This window comes from Myripristis murdjan, chromosome 6 (genome assembly GCF_902150065.1).
Source record: "Myripristis murdjan chromosome 6, fMyrMur1.1, whole genome shotgun sequence".
In the NCBI taxonomy this organism is placed as follows: domain Eukaryota; kingdom Metazoa; phylum Chordata; class Actinopteri; order Holocentriformes; family Holocentridae; genus Myripristis; species Myripristis murdjan.
Window position 1 is genome coordinate 33938435 of NC_043985.1, and position 25958 is coordinate 33964392.

Below are 25958 nucleotides of genomic sequence, written 5' to 3' on the forward strand. Positions count from 1 at the left end.
CAATAGATCAGAACCAAATAGAATAGACTAGAACAGAATGGAATAGAACAGAACTGAACAGAGCAGAACAGAACAGAACTGAATAGAACTGAATAGAATAGAATAGAATAGAATAGAATAGAATAGAATAGAATAGAATAAACTTTGGTAAAGTGGCTGTTTTGATTGAAAATGTCTGTTATATGTGCAGTTAAAGTGTCTTTTGCTTGTCATTAAAGAGATTTTTTCAATCTCAGCGAGGCCATCCTGGAAAGATAAAGGTTAAATTCAATAAAAATAATCAGATACACTTGTCTTGCTTTCACTAAGAGTCTGACACGGAGCGTGAAGAGCTGATCTGCATCTTTTTTATTTTTTTGTCTTGAATCAGAAACACAGATTCAGTTTCAAAAGACAGAAATGAAGAAGGTCGTGTCCCGGCCCAAGCATCTGCTCGAGTGTTCAGATTCCATAATGGTTTTATCATCATCATCATCATCATCATCCTCATCTTCGTCATCGTGGCTTTCCTCCCCTTTTTTAGCGTCCAAGTGGCACGGCGGCTCCCTGCAGGCTCCTCCTTGCAGGCGGCGGAGCGGCGAGGTGAGCTGGCAGCAGATGATGATATTTCAGGCTGCGTGCCGGCTCATTGGTCTGAGGAGCCTTCATCTCCATAAAGAGGAGCCCCGCATCCAAATTTGACCCCCCATATAAACCCCGAGTGATTTCCTCTCCATACGACTTGCCAGTTCGTCCCTGCCTCCCTCTTTTTCTCTCCTCCTCTGTCGCTCCGGGACGCCGCAGCTCCTCCTCATCTTTCTCCTCCCAGGTGAGACTCTTTTTCCTTCCTCTTCCTCTGGAGCTGTTCTTTTAAAAGTCAGAAGTCTGAAGTGAGTGAAACTGCGTCTGTCTTTTTGGAGGAAAAGTGTTGGAAGTGATGGGTGGAAGTCCTTACCTCTGGATTTTACCAAGCAGAGGCAAAGAGAGAGAGAAATGTGATGCTGAGGATGTTTTCTAAATGAGGTTATTTCTTTCTTGGGATGTTTCTTTTTTTGTGTGAAATTCTCCTTTATTTGCTTTAGTGATTTTGCTTAAGATTGTTGTTGCTGGAAATCAGGATGTGGTTACTGTGCAGTCTGTCTTCAAGTGGCTTTTGAGGTTTTTTGACATTTTTGACATTGACATTTGACAATTTTTTTTTGACATTTTGCTGCATCTGGTTGTAGGAAATTGAAGTTGGAGTCATTTCTTCTGATTTTTTTGGCCTCATAAATTAAAGTGTAATGGCTCTGTCTTTGCAGTTTGCTGTTTGTTTGTCCAAGAGCTTCACAGTTAGGGTAAAGATCTCAGCGTGAAGCATTTATTTGTGTGGTGTTGAAGGCAGTGAGTGGCCGGGAATGGCAGCTAACGCGTTGGCACAGCGCTCTGAAACACGAGGCGCAGACCTAAGCCTGGAATCCCCTCCGGAGAGGAAAAATCCGGCCCGGGTCCCCTGAGGTTATTAGTTTGTCCATCTGTGAATTCACTCGGAGCCGGCGTCAGAGCCGACATCCGAGCCCCGGCCAAACTTAGCCCTGTCAGCGCTCGAGCCTCCATCAACTGTTTGGGCGTCTCACGTTTCATAGCAGTGACTCTGATCCTCTGATACTCAGAGGCACATTAAGCAGCACCAGGTGTGTCCTCGTCTCCTCTTCCTCACCTCCTCCTCTCTTCTCTCTCCTCCCTCTGACTCCCGGCAGGTCGTGAAGCAAACAAACAGCCACCATGTCTGAGTGAGTCTTGTTTTCCCCATTACATTTTCCTTCATGTATCCTTTATATTTTCATTTTGCCATTTTTTTTTTTTTTTTTTTTTTTTTGGTACTTACTTGTGATGCTAATGCCGCTGCGTCTCGCCCGTGTCTCGTTACAGGAAGAAGATGACCTCCAGCCGCAGGCATCACCTGAAGGTACCACGCCACACCTGTCCCCGCCGCAGGCCACACCTGTCTGCCTGTCTGCCTGTCTGTCTGTGGCCTTATAATGTGGAAACACAGAGTTTGACCAGTACTGACTTTCTGATATTATTAACTGATATTTGACCAATATCAATACCAATATCAGTATCTGACCTGTATCAATACCAATATCTGACCAATATCATTACCAATATCTGACTTGTATCAATACCAATATCTGACCAATATCATTACCAGTATCTGACTTGTATCAATACCAATATCTGACCAATACCAATACCAATATTTGAAGCTGCTGAGTGACGGCATTGCAGCCCCATTCAGAATCTCTAAATTTGACTTTTTGTGGCAAAAAATCCCCCACAATACTAAGTTTTCAGTGTTTACAATAGAACAGAGTAGAACAGAGTAGAATAGAACAGAACAGAATAGAACAGAATAGAATAGAAAGTGTATTGTCAGTAAAACAGACAGCAGACGTCACATTAACAGGACAGTTACAGAAAAACATCACAGAGTTATCAGAAATTGCCAGGTTTTTTATTCCTGAAACAACATTTAGATCTGAATGTGACATAAACTCTCCACTGAAACTGGAAAAATTATTATTAGTATTTTTTTTTTTTTTAAAAAAAGTGTGTGTACTGACTCTTTAACCCAGGATGAGGCCAGGCTTCCTGCAGGCGTTAGAGAAAACTCCTCTGACGCCTCATGGGAATGATTTCTCTGCTCTAATACACAGATACACAGATAAATACAGAGAGAAAATTAATAATAATAATAATAATAATAATAAAATCACAGTGACTGGTTTTAGACTGAGTCTGGGAAAACCTCCATTACAGGCAGAATGAGAGCCAGAGTCTCAACACGATTATCTGTATATCTATAAAAGGTGAAATAAAAATTTAAAAGTATATTTTTAAGAAAGGGTTGTTATTTTTGCGTAATGTCCCTTTAATAGGAAAGCTAACTTCAAAAGCTTCAGTCCAACAGACGTGAAGTCGCTGGTCGTCTCTGGCGTCCACCTCATTTTCTGGCCTGAATTACAGTCTGTCAGCCGCAGGCGAGGCGTGAGTGTGTGTGTGTGTGTGTGTGTGTGAGGCTGAGCTGCCCTCTGCTGGTGGAGCAGAGAGGAGGCAGGAGTTCTACAGAAACATCTGTGGGCATGTCAGGGCCATTTCAGGGGAAAAAAAATTAGAGAGCGGGGGGATTATGTTCTGAGAAAAAAAGTCAAAATTTCTGAGATTAAAGTTGTAATTTTATGAGAGTACAACTCGCAAATTCTAGAGATTAAGGTGGTAAATTTAGGAGAAAAAAACTTACAAATTTAGGAGAAAAAAACTTGACCAAAAAAAACCCCATATATATTAATAATAATTTTTGAGTTTTTGCCTTATAAATATGCCACTTTAATCTCAGAGAATATCGAATATAGAGGTTTTTTTTTTTCTCAGTTTATCAGCCCTCCTCCCCCGGCTGCTTTTATTTTTCCTGACAGTGGCCCTGACATGCTGCTGTACAGCTGTGATGTGATTTCAAAATAAAGTGCAGAAAAGAAAGAGAAAGAGGATGGGGACACTTCAGAGAGAATTATCTAAATTAAATTAGTCAATTTGATCAAATTGAACCCCCCCTCCCCTCTCTCTCTCTCTCTCTCTCTCTCTCTCTCTCTCTCTCTCTCTCTCTCTCCCCTGCAGAGCTTGATGCTCTCTATCGCCGCCAACTGGCTGGCGAATGAGAAGACTGAGCTGGTGAAGATCAAGGAGGCCTACATGGAAGAGAACTGTCCTCGTCCCAGCCTGAGTGGAGACCAGGCCTCGCTGATGGTGAGGCACACACACACCCCAACACACACCCCAACACACCCCATCACACCCCCAACACACCCCCAACACACCCCAACACACCCCATCACACCCCAACACACCCCGACACACCCCAAAATACCCTGACACACCAAGACACACCCCAACACACCCTGTCGCTGATAAATGTGTGTGAGTGAGTCTGAAGTGTCTTCATGAGTTTTCAGCTGCAGGTAAAACCTCGTATGTGCGTCTGCCTGCAGGAAACCTGCAAGAAGCTGCACGCTCTCATCGACAAGATCGACGAGGAGAGGTACGACGCCGAGGCCAAGGTCGTCAAAACCGACAAAGAGGTACACGTGCCCCTTTAACGTCAACCAATCAATCAATCAATCAACCAATCAATCAATCAATCAATCAACCAATCCACTCAATCAATCAAACAATCAATCAATCAATCAATCAGTCAAACGATCAGTCAGTTAGTCAGTCAATCAATCAGTCACATATCCATTCAGAGGAAACAGGGATCTCACTGGTTCACACTGAGGCTTTAAAAACTCTCATGTTTGAAAACCTCATAGTTTCTGATTATGTATTTAGACATTTTATCTGTATCTGTGTATATAATCTGAATTATATATCTGATATAAAGTGTTTTCCATGAGGCTGACAGTCTCTGTGCCGAGCATCATTATACTGAAAATAATTGCACATTATTAGTATATGTCTATTTTATATATCCATATTTTACAGATATATTTCATCATACCTATAGTCTGTGCAAAGGTTCAGAAATGAGAGGTCTATACATATTTTATAGATATATTTTAATATATTTTATTTTTTATTGCTGTTACAGGGTTAGGCTGTTTTTCTTGTATTCTTTGTACTGATCCACTTTATTTGTTTTGTTACTTGTTGTGTTGAATTTCTATGTTATTTCTTCTGATCTATCTATCTATCTATCTATCTACACTATATTACCAAAAGTATTCGCTCACCTGCCTTTACTCATACTATGAACTGAAGTGCCATCCCATTCCTAACCCATAGAGTTCAATATGATGTCGGTCCACCTTTTGCAGCTATTACAGCTTCAACTCTTCTGGGAAGACTGTCCACAAGGTTGAGGAGAGTGTTTATAGGAATTTTTGACCATTCTTCCAAAAGCGCATTGGTGAGGTCACACACTGATGTTGGTCGAGAAGGCCTGGCTCTCAGTCTCCGCTCTAATTCATCCCAAAGGTGTTCTATCGGGTTCAGGTCAGGACTCTGTGCAGGCCAGTCAAGTTCATCCACACCAGACTCTGTCATCCATGTCTTTATGGACCTTGCGTTGTGCACTGGTGCACAGTCATGTTGGAAGAGGAAGGGGCCTGCTCCAAACTGTTCCCACAAGGTTGGGAGCATGGAATTGTCCAAAATGTTTTGGTATCCTGAAGCATTCAAAGTTCCTTTCACTGGAACTAAGGGGCCAAGCCCAGCTCCTGAAAAACAACCCCACACCATAATTCCTCCTCCACCAAATTTCACAGTCGGCACAATGCAGTCTGAAATGTACCGTTCTCCTGGCAACCTCCAAACCCAGACTCGTCCATCAGATTTCCAGATGGAAAAGCGTGATTCATCACTCCAGAGAACGCGTCTCCACTGCTCTAGAGGCCAGTGGCGGCGTGCTTTACACCATTGCATCCGACGCTTTGCATTGCACTTGGTGATGTGTGGCTTGGCTGCAGCTGCTCGGCCATGGAAACCCATTCCATGAAGCTCTCTGCGTACTGTACTTGGGCTAATCTGAAGGTCACATGAAGTTTGTAGCTCTGTAGCAATTGACTGTGCAGAAAGTCGGCGACCTCTTTGCACTATGCGCTTCAGCATCCGCTGACCCCTCTCCGTCACTTTACGTGGCCTACCACTTCATGGCTGAGTTGCTGTTGTTCCCAAACGCTTCCATTTTGTTATAATAGAGCTGACAGTTGACTGTGGAATATTTAGGAGCGAGGAAATTTCACGACTGGATTTGTTGCACAGGTGGCATCCTATGACAGTTCCACGCTGGAATTCACTGAGCTCCTGAGAGCGGCCCATTCTTTCACAAATGTCTTGTTTCACAGTCTGCATGCCTGAGTGCTTGATTTTATACACCTGTGGCCAGGCCAAGTGATTAGGACACCTGATTCTGATCATTTGAATGGGTGAGCGAATACTTTTGGTAATATAGTGTATCTATCTATCTATCTATCTATCTATCTATCTATCTATCTATCTATCTACTTCTGGTTTATCTAATTCTGGTTTTGCTGAATCATATTTTTTGTCCCATGACTTTTTCCGCTGAAACAAACTGGATGCCTGTTTTTTTTTTTTTTTTTTTTTTTTTTTTTTTTGTTTGTTTTGTTTTGTTTTTGTTTTTCACAGTTCCACTTTTTTTTTCATCCAGTTGTAACAAAACGTGCTAAATATTCAGCTAACACCTCAGGGAGCGTCGATGGAGTCGCTCTGGATTTGCTTTTATTTTTATTTAATTTTTTTGTAATTTTTTCCAATTTATTTTATTTTTTTTAAACCAGTGTTGCAGTCATTTTGCCAGTTTGCTCGTCGTTATGCAGCAGAGCCTTTGCCCTTTGACCTTTAACCTGCCATTGTTTCCAGATTGATGACCTGAAGATCAAAGTGGTGGACCTGGCGGGCGTGAAGAAGCCCGCCCTGAAGAAGGTGCGCATGTCGGCCGACGCCATGCTGAAGGCCCTGCTGGGCTCCAAGCACACGGTCAACATGGACCTGAGGGCCAACCTGAAGCAGGTCAAGAAGGAGGTGAAAGAGGAGGTGAGTGTCGCTCGACAGGTGGGAGGAGAGACAGGTGAGGGCGCGCTCTGTTGACTCGCTGCTGATGTCATCGTGTGTTTGTGTCCTGCAGCCTGCGGAGGCGGTCGGCGACTGGCGTAAGAACATTGAGGACAAGGCTGACAGGAAGAAGATGTTCGAGACTTCCTAAAGCGCCTCTCGCTGTGCGTGCGCTCGCTCCGGGCTCCGGGCTCCGGGCTCCGGGCTCCGGGCTCCGGGCTCCGGGCTCCGGGCTCCGGGCTCTGGGCTCCGGGCTCCGGGCTCCGGGCTCCGGGCGCTTTTTATGGATTCACTGCCAAAATGTCTTGTTTTTCACTGAGTGGAAATGCTTTTTGTTTCATTAAATCTGTAACTTCCAGCTTGGTGTTTTGTTGTATGTTGGAGCAGCAGGGCGGGGCGGGGCGGGGCGGGGCGGGGCGGGCCAGGGCGGGGCGGGGCGAGGTGACACAGTTACACTTTGTCTCGCTGTCCTGGGATCAGCCTTGCTTTCACTGAGATGAATTTCAGTTTCAGCTTCAAAATAAGCCAAAAAAGTCATGTCGCAGGTTTTGTCCCGACAGCGAGAACATGCTAAAGCTCAGTCTCAGCCTGCAGTTTCACTTCCTGTTTCCTCTGTGCTGATGTTCACTTCATGTTTGCGCTTTTCTAATAAATTTGTTGTCTTTCCTACTTCTGCTGCTCTCGTGTGACGTGTTTTGTCTTTTCGCTCGGCGGCTGAGAGGAACACCAAACCCACCGTGACCCGAGTCACGCCGCGTCCGTCTGACAACACACGCCAGGTTAAAGCAAAACTAGAAAAAACAGAATTTAGTTTAGTTTGGGAACAAAGACGGCAAAGTTCAGACACTCAAAAAGCTGCTCTGCTGATAATTAATATTCCATATTAACTTTAACTGACCTGATGGGCTTTTACACTGAAGTTCATGCTCAGTTTAATTCAAATGAAAACAGTTCAGGAGCAGTAAGAGCACCTGAGTCTTAAAGGTGTGCAGTAGAGCCGCACATATAAAACAAACTTTATTTGTCTTTATTCAGATTTCCATTTGATTCTCCCACGAGAAGCTGAATTGATTTTACTCCCCTGAGGTGAACAATAAACACACACAAAAAGCAAAATTCTTGGAAAAAAAACAGCGATGTATGACTGGAACAAACAGAACAAATAGCAGCCTCATGTATTTACAGTAGAGTCTTGGTCTGTGAACGCCTCTCAGCGCTGCGGTTTGAGCTGCAGGTTGGAGTTTTGCAGATTAACCTGCAGATCCACCAGCCGGGCAGGAGGCAGGACCAGCCACCAGGGGGCAGCAGAGGACTTCCTGCTGATCTGCACAGCTCACTGCACCCAGCAGAGTCAACACACAATCAATATGATTTCAATAAAACTGCTGGTCATGTGATCTCAGAGGAGCGGAGATGCTGACTGGCATTTTCCTCTGATTTAAAAAAAAAAAAAAAAAGAAATCATCATTCCCAAACGAAGCGGCCTGATGAGACGTGGTCGGCCCTTCGCCTCGCAGGAGGTGAGAAATGTTGCTTTTATTTTGTAGTTTACAGTTTCTGCAGCTGGACTGAAGTTGTTTATGTGCAGAAGTTTGTCTTCTCTCCTTTCAGATGTTTCCAAACAGAAAGAAGCAGCTCGGGGTTTTTACATGAGGACAGACAGAAGGTAAGCTCTTAAAGGTCCTGAATCATAATAATAATAATCTGCTTTTCCTTGTTTTTCTGTACATGAATGATCAATGATGTGTGCGACCCTGTGTACTCTGATTCCCCCTTAAATTTCCCCCTTAAGTAGCTTCATATTTATAAAGCCCATGTGTTCCCCTGAGGCTCCTGCATGTTCAAGCTCTGTCACTCTGACCCTGAGGGAAATATTCAAAACCAAGGTGCTGCTGTTTTATGGCTGCAGAATCACATCACATAGAACAGATCTGCATGTCCTGTGCTTCATGTTTTGCAGGTTTGAACAAAGCTCGGCCGTGCTGCAGGCATTTGTAAAGACGAACCCACAATAGAACCGGCTGGGATGGAAGACAAAGTTAAAGTTTAATTTTTTGGTGGTTTGATGGCTTACAAGTTAAAGTAAAGGGAGAAAAAAAATACAGAGGGGGCTGATATTCAAAAGTCAGTTTACAAGAAAAAACACAGATTTATGAGAAAAAACTAGTTTTCCTCTCAGTCCTCTGTCCACATGTGCTTCCTCTGCTGCTGCTGGCCTGCAGCTGATCCCCTCAGCAGATTCTACAGGAACAAGCAGATCCTGCTGATCTGAGCCCAGAATCAGCAGATTGTTTTCTTCTGAATCGGCCCAAGTCACAGCAACGTCTTCAGAGTCCAGATGCTGAGGAGGAGGTTGGGGTTCTGGACTCAGACCAGCAGGATGTCCTTCAGACTGGATCCAACAGGAGGAGGACAAACTGGTTTACACTGTTTTTTATCTCATAAATTTGTGAATTTTTTCCTCAAATTTGTGAGTGTTCTCCTCATGAATGTATGACTTTAATCTGAGAAAGGGAGTTTTTTTTCCTCAGAAATTTGTGACTCTTTAATCTCAGAATTTTTGAGTTTTTTTTCTCATGAACTTGTGAGCTTTTTCTTGAAAATTTTACTAATTCAATCTCACAGAATATCCAAGTTTTTTTTTCTCATAAATTTACAACTTTAATCTCACTCTGAGTTTTTTTTTTCTTCCTCAGAATATTCCCCACCTCCCTGGCTACATAACTGTTTTTTTTTTTTTTTTTCTCCCGTCGTAGTTCAGCTTTTATCCAAACTACATTTATCTGAACATGAACATTTTTCTTGAACCTTTTGGAAAACAAATTCATGACAAATGAATGAATATGGCACCTTTAATCAGTTTTCTCTCAGCAGCTCAGTCTAATATGTGACCACCGATTGTTTTATCCTCTTCTGCTCTCCCACCCCCCTATCCTCCACACACACACACACACACACACACACACACACACAGAGTCCCTGTCCCTGCATGTCCAGTTGCAGAGGGACTGACCGCTGGGTCGGTGTCCTGAAGGCCACCTCCCAGCTGCCATCCGGATGATCTGGAGGATTTATGAGGTGAGTGGCAGCAGGATGAAGGTATTTCAGGAGCTCACCGGCCCATTGGTGTGAGAGTCGCCTGTTACCATAAAGAGGAAACCTGCAAACCGGGTCCAAGCCCATATATACACCACCCATCCCGCCGCCAGCCTGACTCCTCTGTGCCTCGCAGCCCTTCACCAGCCGCCTGGTAGGTGACAAAACTTTTTTCTTTACTTATTTCAAATTAAACACAACGCAGGTGATCTTTGATTATCAGACGGTTTAGGAGAATTAAAGTAGTAATATTTTCTGCGTATACTCAAAAAAATAACTACAAAATCACAGATTAAATGGAATTTGGAGGATTCAAACAAATGCGTCATAAGAGAAATTTCTCATGCTCATGTCAAATGTGTTTTCAAGATGCAGATCAGCAGCGTAGCCTCCTCTGATTTCTCCACCACACCAGGATTTGTGCATAATGACCAAACAAAACTGTGTGACAGAAATGATCCAGGTTAGCAAAATGTGAATTATCAGGCGTCTCCTGCTCGTATGAAAGGTCCAGGGTTCCCAAAATGTGTTTTCAAGATTTTCAAGGCCTGGAAAAGTTGAAGAGAACAACTATTTATCGCTCCAAGAGTTCAGTCCGACTGACTCAGAAATCAGACGAGCCAGGTGACGCTGAGGCCAGAGGCTCACCTGACACGCTCAAGTCACTTAGGCAAGGGAACAAAATATTATAATTTACATGCTGAGATGGCAGATTTCAGGTTTCCAGGAGAGCTCTGTGTATGAATTTATTCAAATCTCCATCTTCATTTTCACACCTCATCTCACACATTTGTCGATGTTCCTGCATTGATCTGAGGCATCCTGCATGTTGCTGCCCATAAAGAGCTCATCATAAATGTCATCTCTGACCTTTGACCCCAGCCAGAATTAGCCCTCACCTGATTGGCTCAGGCCCTCGGTCATCAATAGATCCTGCATCGAGACGAGAATCAGCCTGAAGCCACAGGACTCAGCTGTTCCTGCGACTCTGTAGTGACACTCAGCACCACCAGGTTCTTTTAAGGAGGAATTTAATTTTTTATGACCTTTACCAATGAATTTATTAACGTCCAATCAGGACGCAGGATGCAGGCGTTGTTATGGCGACAGGATAGCGGCTGAAGTTTGTGCCAGCTGTTTGCCGAGTGCACAGAAGAGGAAAAGAGGTTTATTTATGAAATGATTTAGTAAAATATTCATATTTCCAGCCAAGAAACTGAAAGTCAGTGAGCGCTAAAAGCAGCGGCGGCGTCAGGGAGCGTCCCCTGACCCCGAGGTCAAAGGTTGGATCCTGATGCAGCAAAATGCCCATGAGCCCGATCGTAAAGCCCAACATGTCCCGCAGAGGAGCATCATGGGTCATCTGTCACAGTGTCATCCTGATGTTTACTTATTTATTTATTTGTTTGTTTGTTTGTTTGTTTTTCCTCAGAGTTTGAAACTAAAAACCAGTCAAGATGTCTGAGTAAGTTTCTACCACAGCTTTTACACACAGTATGGAGGGTTTTTAGGCCTTTTTTCACTCAGGATAGCTGCTATTTCAAATTAATAAAATAATAAGAAATAATATGGTGCTGAAGTTAAAGTTAAAGTTAAAGAGCTGGTTAACAGCTGCAGGGATTACACTGTTCAACAGCCGATGAACCTTTGAAAATATTAATATCTTTTTCCTCCTCTGAACACACTGATACAGAACAGGGTTATGTTTGTTTTTAATTATTTCAGACTGAGAGAATATGTGAGAAATCCTCCTGTAATTATTAACATGTTTGTTGTTAAAGGGGAAAGAAGATGACATCAAGCCGCAGGCATCATCTCAAGGTGAGACTTCACATACAAATGATCATATTTATGTTCAAGTCCAAATATCCATGCACAGCCTTGGATCGGGTGCTGGTGGGTCGCAGGATTGTCTATAGAATCATAATAGTGAGTAACAGGCTACCGCACACCGTGTTGACTTTACTTAGTTTTATTTCGAGCGAAATAAAAACTAAGTAAAGTCAACACGGTGTGCGGTAGCCTGTTACTCACTATTATGATCATATTTATGTGTTAGCACTAAGCTGTATAGGCTTGCTGCTCTGTGACGATGATGATGATGTGATGATGATGAGCCTCACACTTTAAGACGAAGACGTTTCTGTTTCCTGGACTCGGTGAGGCTGAACGTTGTGTTTCCTGCCGTCTGTCCTGCAGAGTTTGATGCTGCAGATCGCCGCCAGCTGGCTGGAGCAGGAGGCCAAGGAAATCGAGGAGGCCAAGGAGGCCCACATGGCAGAGAACTGCCCCGCCCCCGACCTGAGCGGGGACCAGGCCGCCCTCGTGGTAAACACCTGCTCTGAACACCTGGCGACAGCTTTAACCACATGATGCACTCTGTGGTGGCCATGTTGGAGGACCGCAGCTCCGTGAACACACCTGATCCATCTGACTGAGTTTGTCTTTACATGATGTCAGCTTGTTGGCTAGCTAACCAAAGTATCTGCTCAGCGGAGGCAACATGCTAACTGGCATTAGCATGTTAACAGTAGCATGATTAGCCGGTTTGTTCAGATGAACTGAGCGTGCATCAAATTGTCCAAGTTTTAAAATCATCAATCGGAGGATTTTCGACTTGAAATGAAATCACTGAAATTATTTGACAGTCGGAATGTTCTGGCATTTTCATTTTGCTTTTGAAATGTTGCCATCAAATTATTACAAGGCTGAATAATTAACCATCCATAATCATATCAGCGTTTTGAAAGACTTTTGTAGTGCTGACGCTGTATTTCATATCCAGAGCAGCTGAAGATACTCACGATGTTGAAAAGTGTCAAAAGTGCAGCTCCTCAGATCACGAGGATTGATAATATCCTGATTAATAATGGTAACCAGTTTTAGCTGCAGTTTACAGTTTGGTTTTGGTTGTCAGAGATGCCGATGGTGAATTAATTCCTCATGTTAGAAGCTGAGATGTTGCAGCAGGTTGTCGATAAGACTGAGGAATCTCCCCTCCTGCGTCCAGCTGCTGAAAATGTCAAATGAAATACGTGAAATGTTGATGCAGTGTGTGTGTGTGTGTGTGTGTGAACAGGAAATCTGCAAGAAGCTGCACCAGGCCATCGACAAGATTGATGAGGACAGGTACGACTCCGAGGCCAAGGTGGCGAAGACGGACAAGGAGGTAGAGAAGACGATTTTGCAATTGTTCTTTAATTCTGTTAGTCAGATAAAACGCTGCATCGTCTGCATCGCTGATTCAGCTGTGATGTGTTCTGGAGTGCTGTGTGAGTGTGTGCAGGTGGTGTGTGTGTGTGTCTCCGCTGTGGGCAGAGCCTTGATCGTTCGCTGGGCCACACACACTTCACTGGGCCTTCTGGTTACCAGTCAACTCTCTCACTGGAGAGTTTTACGACCAGCATCTAAAACACGACATGGCAACAGATTATTTATGTAAAATTCCCTCGGGTCGCCCCACAGGAACCTTTCATCTGTCCTGAGAACTAGCACCACAACTTTCAGCGACTTTCAGGAAACTCGAGCTGAAAGTCTAGATATTTTAAATGTAAACTTAAAACATAACTTTTTAAACATTTGCCCTGAGATGTCTTATCTTTTTTTTTTTTAAAAAAAATCAGTATTAAGTAGCTGATTGTATTTGTTTATTAATTTGGTTCGTTAGTTTTAACTTTAAAAGCATTTTAATTTTTACCCTTGTTGTAAATTTCTTGATTTATGAGCTCTGAGTGGTGTCATGGTTTAGTTTATTGCATCGTGTTGTGGTGCTTTATTTTATTTTTTACCTGATTATATTTTTCTCTTATTGACTTTCATCTCCATTATTTTAGACTTTATTGTGTTGTACAGTGGCTTTCTTTATATTTGTGTGGTTTCACCTATTTTATTTTCTCTTGTTTTTTTTTGTCATTATTTTTTAACTGCTTTAATTGCTTTATTACTTTGACTTTCTTTCATTACACTAATCTTGTTGGATTATTGATCTTGTCAATCAGATCAAATGTGCATCTTACAAGAAAGCGCTTTGATCTGTATTTTTTATATGTTAAAGGTGCTATGTGAATAAAGTTTGATTGATAACACTAAGAGGCACTTTGGGGAAAAGTAACCAAACTTTAACAAAATGTATGTGTTGTACTGTGTGTGTGTGTGTGTGTGTGTGTGCAGATCGGGGAGCTGAAGCTCAGGGTCCAGGAGCTGGGTGGGGTGAAGAAGCCCGCTCTGAAGAAGGTGCGCATGTCTGCCGACGCCATGCTGCAGGCGCTGCTGGGCGGAAAACACAAGGTGACCATGGACCTGAGGGCCAATCTGAAGCAGGTGAAGAAGGAGGTGAAGGAGGAGGTGAGTCTGCAGTCTAAGAATTAATCTGGGTTTTTGGTTCATCTAAGAGCCCATTTTCTGAATGCAGAGTCGGGCTTTGCAGTACAAAATCAAACCTCACAATATTTTTAACCTCATACCTCGATATCGATATTGTGATGATGTTGTAAGGAGAAGTGGGATTTTTGATGAACAGGTAGTAGTAATGTGGATGTGATGACCAAGCGCTAAATTCAGAAAACTGCATCACTTTAATGTAACGCAGCCTCTAAAATACATCGTGAAAATATCGTGATATCACAATAACTGAAATCCCAGACGATATCCGGCCTTATATCACGACATCAATGTAATATCAAAACATTGACCAGAGGCCTAATCAGTCAGTGTTCTCTGTGGAGGATATTAATTTGTCGAATTCATCTGATATACAGTATAAATTAATTTTTATGAACAAACATATGAGTCCGTTAATCACGCGAATACTTTGTGAAATTGTCAAACAGGCTGAATAGCAAAGTCATCACAATACATGACCTGAGTTGTGCATCTGCAATTCCATTTTTTCATCCTAAACATAAATGAGTGTTACCAAAGATTAATATTGGTGTTATTAAGTTGTAAACCATCGGGTTCCTCTGTCATGTGCAGTTATGACCGGCTAGTGCTTTGCATCACCACAGAGGCCAGGCTAACATAAAAACATAGATATAAAATTGAGAACAAGTAGTTATGTGTATAATGAAATTATTCATTTGTTCTTGGACTTTACACAAAAAAAATAAAGAGTCTTCGACTTTAGCAGAAGACAGTCTTTGGTGATGCTTCATTTGCAGAGGAACTGTTTGCTGATGTTGTTCTAGAGTTCATGTTTGAGCAGCAGAATCATGTTCCTGCAAATGTTCCTGCAAACCAGAAGGATGACAGTTGTTTTGGACGTGCAAAAGAAGTTAGATTTCTGTCTGTGCTGGATTATTCTTTTGACTCGTCCCAGCAAACAGATGTTACATAGATGTTAACAGACACTGATGAGGACCAGTCGATGTTCCTGATACCTGAAACGTTTGGACTGTCACAGCTGCACACAGTTTTGGAGTTTCTTGTCTAAATGATGACCTGACGTTCCCGTCCCACAGGCTACGGAGGCGGTCGGCGACTGGCGTAAGAACGTTGAGGACAAAGCGGACAGGAAGAAGATGTTCGAGACTTCCTAAAGACTTTCAGACCACTGCTTTTTCATTTTCTCTGGCTGCCACCTCTCTGTTTGGAATTACATTTTACATTTTTCATGGAATTGGATTAACCTGTTGTGCCATTAAATCTTTTGAATTTGACAACGCTTTGGTTCTTCAGTCTCTCTCTGAGGACGTTCCTGGTTTATTCTCGGTTTGGAGTCAGGAAGTCAGTTAAACTCAAAATGTAAGGTGATAAAAATGATGTGTTTAGGTGCTACAGCAGATTGGAGAATGTTTCATCACTGGGAAAGGTGTCCTCCAGTAAAACTCTGTGTTGTGGAGCCCAAATTCCTCTGAAGTTAAACCACAAGATGTCAGTAGAGAGCTTTCCTCTCACGTCATCCTCCTTACTCTGCAGATTTTTTTTTAACTCTCCTCCACAACTCTTGTTATTTCCAACAAAGAGACACGGCACTTTGCCAGATATTCCCACCAAATCACAGCTCTGTGATTCATTTATGTTTATACTGTGCCTGCTGTAAAGTTGGGGCATCATTACGTCCTCCAGAGGGTGAGTAGCTTTCTTTAACATCACTTCCCTTGTAATATAATGATTGCATGAAGTTTTTCATAAATCTAAAAGATGAAGTGTTGGCTGGAACAAGAGGACAGAAGTGCTGACAATATTTCTGCATGCCGGAAAGTTTCAGGAATTGTTAGAAACGCATGTTAAAGATCTGGAGCATCTGAGGGAAACCTCTTCACTGCTTGATTTGCTCTGCGTGTCTCAGCTGGTTTGGATGGTGTGAAAAACTGTTAGTTATTGAACTGATTTATGAAGGGACTCGTCTGTCAGCGTCTGCTCTGGGTGTTGTTGAGTTGAGCGATGGCACAACAGCAGCGCTGGCAGTGCAAGAATTTCATTCACCTGCCACATGCTGGCATCCCAGCCAAACTCATTATGGAAGCTACTTGTCATTTACAAGCTTCATCATAAAGTTTATCACCTGTGTTTCTTATAATAGCTGGTGATGAACCCCAGAATGCATCAGTAAATGTATTTCAATGCAATGCAATCAGACCATTCACTTCATTAACACTTAAGAAAACTGTCTTCCTGCTCAGAAGCTGCTGTTTGGAAATTAATCTTGTTTTTCTTCCAAATTATCTGCCAGTAGGATGAGATAATCTCAACGCTCATGAGCTTGTTTCCTTATTCTGCCTTATTTCAGCATGTTCATGCTTGTTTCCAGAAAAATAATCCTGAAACAAGTGAAACTGCATTGGAAACAAGTGGGATTATCTCATCTCTTATGCCACTGGTACATTTTTCTTTTACTTTGGTTGAAGACAAGATTTAAACACTGAAGATGAGACTAAATGATTTGTTAAGATGCTGATTTTTTTTGCAGTCTAAGAATTAATCTGGGTAAGTTTGAGCTCTGGCTGGTGTGCGGCACTCAGCTTCATGTCTTCTCTTTTTGCGTCATATTTGGTCGGGGAGGAGGAACCTGAGAGCGCCCAGTGTCCAGAGGTACGCTGGTATTTCTGGAGCCTGCTGGCCTATTGGTCTGAAGTGGCTCTACTACCATAAAGAGGGCTGAGTTTCTGCTGAGCATGCACTTCACACCCTATATACCATCTTTAATGTTTTCTGTGAGCGACTTGCCAGTGTCTCCCCTTCTTCCAACAAGTGTGTGTCCTGCCCTCCTCCTCCTCTTCACTGTCAGTAGGTGAGAGTTTCTGTTTGGTCTGTAGGAAGCCATGTTGACTGTGGAGCGCTGTGGTAGGAACAGACAGACTCAGGGGAAATAAAAAAATATGATGTTGTATCTGATACTCCATTGTTTATAGTTCTGTAGTACATTTTTTGTGCAGATGACGGCTAATTTGTATGTGAGCTCTGCTGTTGTGACCCATGACCTCGGAGGCTGTGTTCAGAGGTTTGGAAGTAGATTATTGATCACTGAAGGGCATTGATTTGAATGGGAGAAGAGCTACAGGACAGGGAAGTGGTTTTATTGAAACTGTCATGCAGATCTCAGACTCAAAAGTCATTTTGGAGTCGGAGCTAACTTTGTCTTTTGGAAAGTTTGGAATTACAAGATGTAGTCAGACTGTTTGTGAAACTATTACTTATTAAATTTGAGTTATTCACAAATTCATGATGTTTGGATGTTAATTTATGCGTGAGTGAGGTTATACTGATATATTTGCCAATGTATTGTTACTTTAAGACAGAAAAACTGAATTTGCGTCTTGGACCGGAGGCTGTGAGAATGAGTTTGATACTGCCGGGCTTTTTCAGCTGCAGTCGGGTGTTAGGCTGTGATTCAGTGTTTGACTTCATTTATTAGATATTGCTAATTTCTGCTGTATATTTCTACTGAAAAATCAAAATGGAAGTTGATCTTATCTCAGTATTTCCATAGTGCTAATTTTAAAATATAATATAGTGTGTCTGCTTATCATTGTAAAAGGTTTGGACAAAATGTTTGTACTGGTTTAAGTTGTAATTATTTATTTTGTGCTAATTAGAAAAGGCTGCATATTGTTGTGACATGGATTTTGTTATGCTGGAAGCTTTTTCTCAGAATAGTTGACCAAATAAAATAAAGAGATAGTTGTTAATGTCAGGGATCGTGGTTGTGGTGAGCGTGCTACAGCAAGGCGGTGGCAGCTTGTCGTTTGCATGCCTGCAGGATGTTGGATTTGGTGTTAATGACTCCCTCTGCATGCCGGGCTCCACATTTTGCTCCTTTGCCGCTGGGATTCGTGTCGGGAGCCTCAGCTCGCTGGAAGGGGGTGAATTCCAGGCAGAATATCTGTGGCGGGGCAGCGGCTCGGCTCGGCGTTTGACCCCGCCCGTCCAAAATTAGCTGCTTTGTGGTTGCTGCAGCAGGTTTTCCATGATAGTAAAGTGGATTGAGTTTCCAGAGGTCAAGAGGTCACCGGTCAGAGGGCAGGCAGTATGTAATCTGTTCATGCTGATGTGCTGTGTGTGGCCGCTCTGCTCATTGGATGCTTTGCTGATGACACTTTTCCTGTCTTTGAACAGGGTGTGAAGCACACAAACTGCCAACATGTCTGAGTAAGTAAATGTTTTCCTTCTTCGCTTCTCATTCAGTCACAGCAACATCAGCTGCTGCAGGAGCCGTTCAGCTGAATTCCACAAAACAAACCCTGTGTTTCACTGTCGCATGATGTTCACTGCTCTGCTTCTTTGTCCATATGCAATCAAACACTGCATAAATTAAAAATTTTCATCACCACTTTTATTGGAAAAAGGTAAAAAAAATCTCTAATTCAGCAATGATTATGTTTTTAATAATGTCTTTAATGATTTCAGGGGAAAGAAAATGACCTCCAGCCGCAGGCATCATCTGAAGGTGAGATTTCAGTATCATTTTATTATTATGTTTTTTGAGGCTTTATTGAATTTAGCATAAACTCCTCAGAGTTAATGAAACTCGATCTGCATCGCAGGAGAACAAAAGGCACAAATGGCTTCAGAACAGAACATCTTGACAGAAAATAATTTGGAAAAATTATTTTATTATCATTTCCTAATGATAGGAACACTGACAAGAATCTTTGCACCTTAGTGATCTTAGTGATGCTGGAATCAGAAAAGGCATTTTTACTCAGTAAATGACTAAAACAAGTAATCAACAATCAAAATGATAACAAAAAAAAAAAAAAAAAAAAAATCATCATTCATTTTATGTTGATCAGTTAATCAACAGTCATTTCAGCTCACATTTGGACCAAATTTTACAAAGCAACAGGGATTATAACACACTAAGGAATCACAGGTTTACACTCAGTAAACCGGGTTTCGTTTTCACAGTACATGTCTTCAAACAGTGAACTTATAAATGTACTTGCATGGAGCAACAACCTGATGTACCGACTCGGTCTCGTTCCTGCAGAGCTTGATGCTTCAGATCGCTGCCAACTGGCTGGAGAACGAGAAGAAGGAAATTGAGGAGGCAAAGGAGGCCTACATGGCAGAGAACTGCCCTGCCCCTGACCTGAGTGGGGACCAGGCCGCCCTCATGGTAACACCAGCATCACACTTAACACTGAACTTGTCAACCAAGACCTTAACTTAGTCATTTAATGAGGGTGTGTGTCACTTTTCTGAGATGGTAAATATCATCCAATCACTTAAATCTGTTGAGCCAGTCAGTTTGGATGAGTGTGACTCATAACACCTGCCTTGTTAAATCAATGTAATACCTTTAATTACAGTGAGGAGCATTCAGGGTCACACTGCAACAGCATATGATCTGTGAAGTGAAATGTTGATGCAGTGTTTGTTTATTTGTGTGTGAACAGGAAATCTGCAAGAAGCTGCACCAGGCCCTCGACAAGATCGATGAGACGAGGTACGACGCCGAGGCCAAGGTGGTGAAGACGGACAAAGAGGTAGAGTCTGATCCACGGACTGAGTGACAAAGCCTTCATACATGACAATGTGTTTGAAGCTCCTGCATTATGCAGGAGTTAATTATTGTTCATTATTTCTCATAGTCAAATAGACCACTGCATCATCGGCATCACTGATAAAGCTGTGATTTGGTCCTCTATCAACTGTTGAAGCTATATTCTTCTCCAAAAAGTGAAAAAATTTCAGTCGATTTTGCTTAATGAGGGATTCGTGGAGTGTCATTTCTCACCATGACGCCCTCTTTAGGCAGACAGATGTAATCAGATGCTAGAACTCAATGACTTTTCTTCAGCTTACAAAACTAAACTTCACAGATGCAGCTTTAAGGTGGACATTTACATCCCGTAAACATTACAATCTTATTAGGGGCATTTGTGGACTCTGGGCTTACAAAGCCAAATGTAACCCCATTTGGCTTTGAGAATAACCCCAGGAGATGCAGCTTTTGGAGGTCCCCTGGACATTAGACCACATGAATAAAGGAAGCTGGTTTTCCTAGGGTGAATATATGTAATTACACACTAGTGCACATCGGTTATTCCCCACAAAGCTGTTGTAAATGGGACGGGTACCAAATGACAAAGTCTGGGAAGCACTCGCAGTCACTTGCTTTCTCCTGCTTGTATGGAAATCTATGTTTATTATTTATCTGGCAAACCTTACAAGGGTTTAAAATTATGGCTTTAAACCTTACAATTTCCAACCTGAGCCCTAATGAGAAAGAAAAACCTCTCCCTACAAAACCCAAAACCAGATAAGGAGGAAATAGAGGAATCTTTAGGAGAGTGAAATTCCAGTTTTATCCCCAAATATCAAAACAAAAGGCTAGAGAGAAATCACCAGTGAGAGATCTTGTTACAAACCTCAAATTTACAGCCTCCTGTGAAATTTCCAGTTCAGTATCACACAGACTTTCAGCAGTCAGTCAGCTCCCTGTTCATTGACAGGACGCCTGGCCCGTTACATGAGGTGAAGGTCCTCCAGTTTCTGGGAGGAGACACCTCCCAGGAAAGGCATCCGTCAAACTGGACACAGTCGTTCTCAACTGGGAGCCACAAGAGAACAGGCTTTCATAACTATTTTTAAATTTGGACTGCGATAAAACTGGTTTCAACTGGTGTTGTTTACGGTTTCAGGGAATAACATTTGACCCCGACCCTTCCTTATTGTTGGGGGGTGGTAGACCGCTCCCGTCCTTCCCAGCAGCGACAGTCAAGCAGATAAAAAGTTTTCTGCAGCTTCTTGCTTGCTGTTTTCATCACCACAGCCAAGCAGCTGCTGGTTGTAAGCCATAAATCTTCTACAAAGTCCTTTTTTTAAATGGAAAACTCTTCACACTTGATATTATATATCTTATGTACATCACCTAATGCCGTTTTCACCTGAAGTCAGACATCAGAGTTGCGTTCACTGAAACTTGGATGTCAGAACGTAACTCTTGTAAATTTCAGCTGGCAACAATATATCATTTTTTTTATTATTATTATTATTATACTGCCTAAAATGTGGTGGCAGCTGCGGTGGCAAGTCCTTTTTGTAGTGGGGCAGCTGCCACCCTGCGCCACTCCCTAAATCCACCACTGCAATCACACGACATGACTCCAGACTGAGTGACTAAAGATGGATGTTTCATGCACTGCAGGCATCTCTCTGCACAGGGTTGCAGCATGGAAAACATTTGCAGAAAAGTGCTCAAAGTCTCAAAGCACAGTCTCATAATCTAGATTAATGCCAGAAAGGGAGCTCTTCTTCACCCTCCAGGCTGCTGCTGTGTTCAGTCTAAGTTTGTTCAGTGACACCGGAGCTTCTCAGCTGCAGAGATTTTGAACCCTTGACCTTTTCAGTAACTTTGTCCTACATTACTGTCATAATCTCAGGCCTGATCCTGGAAATCACTGCTGCTAATTGTCCACGAACAATTGCATCACATTTAGGAAGGACATCTTGAAATGTTGGCTTTTTTTCAGTTTTGTCCCTCTGCTCTGTAGAAATAACATGACATCTTCCTGTCCCTCCAGATTGAGGAGCTGAAACTCAAAGTGGTTGAGCTGGCCGGAGTGAAGAAGCCTGCTCTGAAGAAGGTCCGTATGTCTGCTGACGCCATGCTGCAGGCTCTGCTGGGCGGAAAACACAAGGTCACCATGGACCTGAGGGCCAACCTGAAGCAAGTGAAGAAGGAGGTGAAAGAGGAGGTGAGGAAGACCAGAGTTTGTTTGCTACGCAGAAACAGTCACATAAAATTTTGTGATGTGGAACTCTGAAACTCCAATTACAAAATGTGAAGCTTGGTTGCTCCACCATGACAGCGTTGTTGTGCAGCAGCAGGAATGTGACATTTGAAGCTGCTGGTCACAGAGAAATGTTAGCTAACAGTTCAGTTTAGCAGCTGCAGCAGGTCGGTTCAGGTCAGCTTCAGGTGTTGGTTCAATAAAAACCTCCCTTCCCACTAGAAAACTTGTTGTCATGAATTGAGAATTGAACCTGGCTTGTCGGAGTTGAAGGTAAATGTCTCCGCCCGAGTTCAATGAGTCACAAATGTGTCTAACAACGTCATCGTCTCACTAGAATGCACAATTTAAAAAATGTTGTCACTGGAAAGTACAGATAATATCATTTGGATTGATTTTTCTGATTCGTGATCCGTGTTCCTCCTCAGTCGCAAGAGGCCGTGGGCGACTGGCGTAAGAACATCGAGGACAAGGCCGACAGGAAGAAGATGTTCGAGACTTCCTAAAAACATCCTGGATCCTGGCTGGCAAGGACAACAGGGAAGACGTTTCCACCCGTCGAGGTCTGAGTGACTGAATGTGTTTCTGTGTCCCAGTGGACACCACGGGGACGAACTCTTGGTTTTTACTCTCTTTTGTTTTTTTCGTTGATGTTATTGTCAAAACCATTTCACCCTGAGAGATGAATGTCCATTTCGACTGAAGCAAAGCAATGTCATCAGTCACCATACACATAGGAACATATTTACAAAATGTACAGGTTTATTGGAATCATTCGAAATAAATGTTTTGAAGTAATAACTTAATTTGTTTGCGATTTTTATCTGCATATCTAGTCGTTATTGATTTTATTCCCAAAGTAAAAGGTACATCTTGAGTTTACAGGTTCATCTTGCAGTTTGACTCTGCAAAAATTTAAGAAATCTCAAAACCTGAGAATGAAGTTACTTGGATGAACTGTAGTCATCTTTATTACTTATAATGGGCTAGAATGAATTTAGGAGTAGATTGCTTAAATTATTCCCAGCAAAGGAAAGCCTTTTAGCTTTATTTGAGAAAAGAGAGAAGCTGTGATGCTGAAACACGATCAGATTCAGCCTCAAAATACTTCCGCCTGGTTTTATTGGTTTTTGTTGCAGATACAGAAACATCTCTCATTTTCTCATTTTCACACGACATGCATCCATATCTGACAGACGATTTTACAATAGTTTGCAAGAGTTAAGACCAATTAATATTTCAACTAATGTTTTAAGTGTAATTGAAACATTCGACTTTAAGATCAGTGAATTACATACATATTGCATAAATGACAATTTTGGAATAATAGCCTTGTTCCAAAAGCACACACTCTTTAGAAAACAACAGAAAAGCTGTAAATTTCTGGTATGAAGCTGAAACACCTAAACCTCCAGATGTCAACATTGTTTGCTGTTTCCAGATTAGCAAACGATCCTTATTAGAAGTGGAAGTGTTTAGTTCCAAAAATAAATATCTACTATGTGAAAAAAACAGTTACACCTATAAAATAAATAAAATGAAATAAAATGAAAACAAATTATGGTACCATGGATCTATAAAGTTCTTCAAAGACCCTACAGAAAGCTTCTTTGATGTGGTCCTGACATGGTTCTTCAAAGAATATCTAACTCTAAACCTTTTTGAAAATTTGCACGGTCAGAAAGTGAGTTTGACTCAAAATCTAAGGTGATTCAGCACTGGGAAAGGAGTCTTCTCTGTGTTGCGGAGCCCAAATTCTTCTAAAACTAAACCACAAGATGTCAGTAGAGAGCTTTTCTCTCACTTCCCCCTCTCCTCCTGTTTGTGCTGGATGTTTACCCTCCTCCACAACTCTCCTTAGTTTCATAGAAGAAACATGGCACCTTGTCAGATATTTATATCAAATCAGTCTTCTCCAGTTAATGTAAATGTTTACCATGTCTTTGGTAATTATCATGAAGCTGGAGCAGTATTCAATCCTACAAAAGGTGAGTAGTTTTCTTTAAGTTCTATCACTAAAATAATCAGTGCATGAATTTTTTCACAAGTCTAAAAGGTAAAGTGTTGGCTGGAACAAGAGGACAGAAGTGCTGACAATATTTCTGCATGCCTGTTTCAGGAATTGTTAGAAATGCATGTTAAAGATCTGGAGCATCTGAGGGAAACCTGTTCACTGCTTGATTTGCTCTGCATGTCTCAGCTGGTTCGGATGGTGTGACAAAATCGAGTAATTGGCCTGATTTATGAAGGGACTCGTCTGTCAGCGTCTGCTCTGGGTGTTGTTGAGTTGAGCGATGGCACAACAGCAGCACTGGCAGTGCAAGAATTTCATTCACCTGCGACATGCTGGCATCCCAGCCAAACTCATTATGGAAGCTACTTGTCATTTACAAGCCTTTTTGTGCAGTTTATCACCTGTGTTTCTTATAGAGGTTGGTGATGGGATCCGAGCATTCATTACATTACTCTTTAACTAACACCTAAGAGAACTGGCTTGGCTCACTGCTCAGAAGCTGCTGTTTGAAATGTAAAAACTACGCAGCAGAACATGCACAAGTTAACTTACTGAACAACTGATCAGACTAAAAGACTTCATGACTTGTAAAGATGTTAAGATGCAGATTATTTTGGCAGTATAAGCCTGAACCAGCATGTGTGTGAACTCCCTCTGGCTTCATCAGCTTCATGCCCTCTCTTTTTCAGTCATATCTGGTTGGGGAGGAGGAACCTGATAGCGCCCAGTGTCTGGGAGACAACTTCTTGCAGGAAATTTATGAGGTTAGTTGCAGATGTACGGTGGTATTTCTGGAGCCTGCTGGCCTATTGGTCTGAAGTGGCTCTACTACCATAAAGAGGGCTGAGTTTCTGCTGAGCATGCACTTCACACCCTATATACCATCTTTAATGTTTTCTGTGAGCGACTTGCCAGTGTCTCCCCTTCTTCCAACAAGTGTGTGTCCTGCCCTCCTCCTCCTCTTCACTGTCAGTAGGTGAGAGTCTCTGTTTGGTCTGTAGGAAGCCATGTTGACTGTGGAGCGCTGTGGTAGGAACAGACAGACTCAGGGGAAATAAAAAATATGAAGTTGTATCTGATACTCCATTGTTTATAGTTCTGTAGTACATTTTTTGTGCAGATGACGGTTAATTTGTATGTGAGCTCTGCTGTTGTGACCCATGACCTCGGAGGCTGTGTTCAGAGGTTTGGAAGTAGATTATTGATCATTGAAGGGCATTGATTTGAATAGGAGAAGAGCTACAGGACAGAGAAGTGGTTTTATTGAAACTGTCATGCAGATCTCAGACTCAAAAGTCATTTTGGTGTCGGAGCTAACTTTACCTTTTGGAGAAATTGGAATTATAATATTTATTCAAACTGTTTTTGAAACTTATTAAATTTGAGTTATTCACAAATTCATGAGGTTTGGATTTATATTGAAAGTTTTGCTGGTGTTTCAAATCTTTGAAGATCAGCTTTTATCAAAACTTCACAGATAATTTATAAATATAATATAGTGTGGCCACAGGTTTGTACAAAATGTTTGAACTGCTTTAAGTTGTAGTTACTTTATTTAGCAAAAGTTGTATATTATTGATTGGATATGGATCCTGTTACGCTGGAAGCTTTTTCTCAGAATAGTTGATGAAAGTTTACCTTTAAACTTTTTATAAAAATAAAGAAATAAGTGTTAATGTCAGGGATCGTGGTTGTGGTGAGCGTGCTGCAGCAGGGCGGTGGCAGCTTGTCGTTTGCATGCCTGCAGGATGTTGGATTTGGTGTTAATGACTCCCTCTGCATGCCGGGCTCCACATTTTGCTCTTTTGCTTCGTGTTGGGAGCCTCGGCTCGCTGTAAGAAGGTGTTTGACCTTGCCCGTCCAAAATTAGCTGCTTTGTGGTTTCTGGTTTTCCATGTTAGTAAAGGATCTTTGCTGGATTGGATACACTGGGGTGACCTTCCTCTCACAAGAGCGGTTAAGGTTAAGGTTAAGGGGGTTGAGGTTAAGCTTAAGGTTATGGCTTCAGGTTAGGGTTAGGGTAAGGGTCAGGTTTTTGGAAAAGACACACGGCTTTCAAGGTGAATTTTCAGCAGGAA

At 42.2% G+C, this 25958-nt stretch overlaps 3 protein-coding genes across 3 annotated transcripts; all 3 read left to right on the plus strand.

Moving 5' to 3' along the window:
* Positions 1-732: 732 nt before the first annotated feature.
* Positions 733-6949, plus strand: LOC115361143 (troponin I, fast skeletal muscle-like). Its single transcript, XM_030054461.1, has 7 exons — positions 733-808; positions 1719-1751; positions 1891-1927; positions 3637-3765; positions 4008-4097; positions 6400-6573; positions 6665-6949. Exons 2-7 carry the CDS (start codon positions 1744-1746, stop codon positions 6740-6742), a joined length of 516 nt encoding a protein of 171 aa, XP_029910321.1. The 5' UTR covers positions 733-808; positions 1719-1743; the 3' UTR covers positions 6743-6949.
* A 4169-nt stretch (positions 6950-11118) lies between these two features.
* LOC115361141 (troponin I, fast skeletal muscle-like) lies at positions 11119-15254 on the plus strand. Its single transcript, XM_030054459.1, has 6 exons — positions 11119-11152; positions 11469-11508; positions 11887-12015; positions 12767-12856; positions 13858-14031; positions 15147-15254. The coding sequence occupies exons 1-6, from the start codon at positions 11145-11147 to the stop codon at positions 15222-15224; spliced, it is 519 nt and encodes a 172-aa protein (XP_029910319.1). The 5' UTR covers positions 11119-11144; the 3' UTR covers positions 15225-15254.
* A 3000-nt stretch (positions 15255-18254) lies between these two features.
* Positions 18255-22471, plus strand: LOC115361142 (troponin I, fast skeletal muscle-like). Its single transcript, XM_030054460.1, has 6 exons — positions 18255-18276; positions 18535-18574; positions 19118-19246; positions 19527-19616; positions 21657-21830; positions 22295-22471. Exons 1-6 carry the CDS (start codon positions 18269-18271, stop codon positions 22370-22372), a joined length of 519 nt encoding a protein of 172 aa, XP_029910320.1. The 5' UTR covers positions 18255-18268; the 3' UTR covers positions 22373-22471.
* The last annotated feature ends 3487 nt before the right edge of the window (positions 22472-25958 follow it).

Bases quoted from the DNA above. Each gene is read 5' to 3' on its own strand.
- LOC115361143 (XM_030054461.1), top strand. The intron at 3,766-4,007 runs GTGAGGCACACA...GTCTGCCTGCAG, and splicing joins GAGACCAGGCCTCGCTGATG to GAAACCTGCAAGAAGCTGCA. The intron at 4,098-6,399 runs GTACACGTGCCC...CATTGTTTCCAG, and splicing joins TCGTCAAAACCGACAAAGAG to ATTGATGACCTGAAGATCAA.
- LOC115361142 (XM_030054460.1), top strand. The intron at 19,617-21,656 runs GTAGAGTCTGAT...CTGTCCCTCCAG, and splicing joins TGGTGAAGACGGACAAAGAG to ATTGAGGAGCTGAAACTCAA. The intron at 21,831-22,294 runs GTGAGGAAGACC...GTTCCTCCTCAG, and splicing joins AGAAGGAGGTGAAAGAGGAG to TCGCAAGAGGCCGTGGGCGA.
- LOC115361141 (XM_030054459.1), top strand. The intron at 12,857-13,857 runs GTAGAGAAGACG...GTGTGTGTGCAG, and splicing joins TGGCGAAGACGGACAAGGAG to ATCGGGGAGCTGAAGCTCAG. The intron at 14,032-15,146 runs GTGAGTCTGCAG...CCCGTCCCACAG, and splicing joins AGAAGGAGGTGAAGGAGGAG to GCTACGGAGGCGGTCGGCGA.